The sequence below is a fragment of the Entamoeba dispar genome, genomic scaffold, assembly GCF_000209125.1.
Source record: "Entamoeba dispar SAW760 scf_1105229459031 genomic scaffold, whole genome shotgun sequence".
Classification (NCBI taxonomy): domain Eukaryota; phylum Evosea; order Mastigamoebida; family Endamoebidae; genus Entamoeba; species Entamoeba dispar.
The window spans coordinates 1-3,323 of NW_001853489.1; the positions used below are offsets into that span (position 1 = coordinate 1).

Consider the following 3,323-nt stretch of genomic DNA (forward strand, 5'->3'; position numbering starts at 1 on the left):
TTAAAACAATAGGAGATTGGTGTTTCAACGAATGTTCATCATTACAAACAATTAATATACCAACAAGTGTTAGTGAAATAGGAGATTGGTGTTTCAACAAATGTTCATCATTACAAACAATTAATATACCAACATCAATTAGTGAAATAGGATATGGATGTTTTTATGGATGTTCAACATTAACAAGAATTGATATAGCAAAGATACACTATGTTAGTGAAGAAAGAATATTTATGAATGAACCAGTGTTAGTTAGTATTGAAATACCAGAAAATCTACAAATAATCAATGGAAAGAATATAGAGAAGAAAGATATTAATAAATTTAATATTCCATCAACAATAAGTAAAATAGGATATAGATGTTTTAGTTGTTGTGGATCATTAACAACAATTAATATACCAACAAATGTTATTAAAATAGGAAATGAATGTTTTTATGGATGTTCATCATTACAATCAATTAATATACCAACAAATGTTATTAAAATAGGAGATAAATGTTTTGAAGGATGTTCATCAATAACAACAATTAATATACCAACATCAATTACATCAATAGGAGATTGGTGTTTCAACAGATGTTCATCAATAACATCAATTAATATACCAACATCAATTAAAACAATAGGAGATCAATGTTTTAATGGATGTTCATCATTACAATCAATTAATATACCTACAAGTATTAGTGAAATAGGAAAAGAATGTTTTTCAGGATGTTCAACATTAACAACAATTAATATACCAACATCAATTAAATACATAGGAAATTATTGTTTTAAAGGATGTTCATCATTACAAACAATTAATATACCAACATCAATTACATCAATAGGAGATCAATGTTTTAATGGATGTTCATCATTACAATCAATTAATATACCAACAAATGTTAGTGAAATAGGATATTATTGTTTTTCAGGATGTTCATCATTACAAACAATTAATATACCAACAACAATCACATCAATAGGAGTTGGATGTTTTGAATATTGTTCATCATTACAATCAATTAATATACCAACAACAGTTAAATACATAGGAGATCAATGTTTTAAAGGATGTTCATCATTACAAACAATTAATATACCAACATCAATTACATCAATAGGAAAAAAATGTTTTTATAAATGCTCATCAATAACAAGAATTGATATAGCAGAGATACACTATGTTAGTGAAGAAAGAATATTTATGAATGAACCAGTATTAATAAGTTTTGAAATACCAGAAAATCTACAAATAATCAATGGAAAGAATATAGAGAAGAAAGATATTAATAAATTTAATATTCCATCAACAATTAGTAAAATAGGAAATGAATGTTTTAGTTGTTGTGGATCATTAACAATAATTAATATACCAACATCAATTACATCATTTGGGTATGGATGTTTTGAATATTGTTCATCAATACAATCAATTAATATACCAACAACAATTAAAACAATAGGAGATTGGTGTTTCAACGAATGTTCATCATTACAAACAATTAATATACCAACATCTGTTAATGAAATAGGATATGGATGTTTTTATGGATGTTCATCAATAACAACAATTAATATACCATCATCAATTATATCATTTGGACGTGGATGTTTTTATAAATGTGGATGTGAAGAAGAATTAAAGAAAAATAAAAGAATACCAAAATATTGTTTTGATAAATGGTAGTGAATGAAATAAAAATACAATAAATGAAATACAATATAAATTGAAGTGGAAATAAATTATAATTGATTATCATTTATATTATTATTATTCTTTTCTTATTTATTCTTTTTGATATTATTCTTTTTTATTGACTTAAAATATTTATTGTTATTTATTGTATATGTTTATTATTTCTTATATCTTCTATTTTATCATATTTATTTATTATCTTTTATATCTTTATTATTATTTTATTATTGTTGATTATTCTTATATTCTATATTTTAACTTATGATTTTGTATTATTAAATATAAATTAAATGAATTTGATATTATAGATAAATAAATATCAATTTTATTAATCTATTTGTATTTATATAATATAAATATCAATAAAAATAAATTATAAGTTAAATTAAATGAAATATGAATATGAATAATATTAATAAGAAATGAAATAATTAAATAATATGAATATATTTAAAATATAACTATCAAATACATGAATAAAATAAATAATATAAATAATAAAATATAAATCAAAATAAATAAATAAAATAATGAATAATAATCAAATATTAAAACATGAATATGTATTTAATCAAATATATAAACATATATTAATTACATATTTTAATAAATTTAATGAAATTTGATTTTAATATATATCATAAATGTATATTAATAATAATATATTCTTATATTAAATTATTGATTTATTTATTAAAATATAAATAAATGAATAGAATTAATATTTATATTATATTTTATATCATAATATGTTGATTAAAAAATAAATATGTATTTTATAAATGAATATATTTCATTTAATTATTTTATTATTATTTCTTATTATCGAATTTTATAATTTCTTATTATTTCTTTTTACATTATTATTATTATTCTCATTTGATGTATTATTATTGAATTAAATCAATAGAATAAAATGATAATGATGAATAATGATAATAAAATGATAATAAATAGTAATAATAGATAATGAAAAACATAAGAATATAAAAGAAAATATATTTAATGATAAATAAGAAGAATGAAAATAATATAGAAATGAAATAATAAATTATAAAATGATTTTGTAATTAATTTTAAATTAATATTCAATAAAAATGAATAAGAAGAGAGAATAAATAAAGAAATGATAATAAAGAAATATAAATGATTATAAAAAGAAATTAAATATATGAAGAAAGAGAATAAGAAATAATAACAATGAATTGTTAAATAATATCTATATTTCTTATTTTATATATTGAATAAATTGTGATATTTTATTAGCTAATTCAATTATTCATTATTCATTATTTGTGTTATATTTTCTATTGATTATCTTGAGTTATTTATTACTTTTATTTTATGTTCTTTATATTATTCTATATCATCATTATTATATATTATTGATATTATTCTTATTATTTTAATGTTTTCATTCTTTTCTATTACTTCTCTATCATTTATCATTTTGTATATTAATATAATCTTTGTTTCTTTAATTCTTTCTTTTCTTCTTTTTCTGTTTCTCATATATTTTCATTTCTCATTATTTCTGTTGTTTATAAAATGGTGAATATCATATTATCTTTCTATCTATTAATCTATCTTCTTTCTTCTTTTTATTACTTCTTTTTATTTTTGATTGAAAATATG

At 18.6% G+C, this 3,323-nt stretch overlaps 1 protein-coding gene across 1 annotated transcript, besides 10 other annotated features; it reads left to right on the forward strand.

Annotated features, from left to right (window-relative positions):
* Positions 1–233: 233 nt before the first annotated feature.
* Positions 234–1,679, forward strand: EDI_034890 (uncharacterized protein; the record flags this gene model as incomplete). Its single annotated transcript, XM_001735309.1, has 1 exon — positions 234–1,679. The coding sequence occupies one exon, from the start codon at positions 234–236 to the stop codon at positions 1,677–1,679; it is 1,446 nt and encodes a 481-aa protein (XP_001735361.1).
* Positions 1,680–1,734: 55 nt separating this feature from the next.
* Positions 1,735–1,804: a microsatellite.
* An 8-nt stretch (positions 1,805–1,812) lies between these two features.
* Positions 1,813–2,223: a repeat region.
* Positions 2,217–2,384: a repeat region.
* A 29-nt stretch (positions 2,385–2,413) lies between these two features.
* Positions 2,414–2,558: a microsatellite.
* Positions 2,489–2,583: a microsatellite.
* A 15-nt stretch (positions 2,584–2,598) lies between these two features.
* Positions 2,599–2,659: a microsatellite.
* Positions 2,660–2,697: 38 nt separating this feature from the next.
* Positions 2,698–2,883: a microsatellite.
* A 13-nt stretch (positions 2,884–2,896) lies between these two features.
* Positions 2,897–2,939: a sequence feature (AT_rich).
* Positions 2,940–3,042: 103 nt separating this feature from the next.
* Positions 3,043–3,093: a microsatellite.
* A 61-nt stretch (positions 3,094–3,154) lies between these two features.
* Positions 3,155–3,310: a microsatellite.
* Between the last annotated feature and the right edge of the window lie 13 nt (positions 3,311–3,323).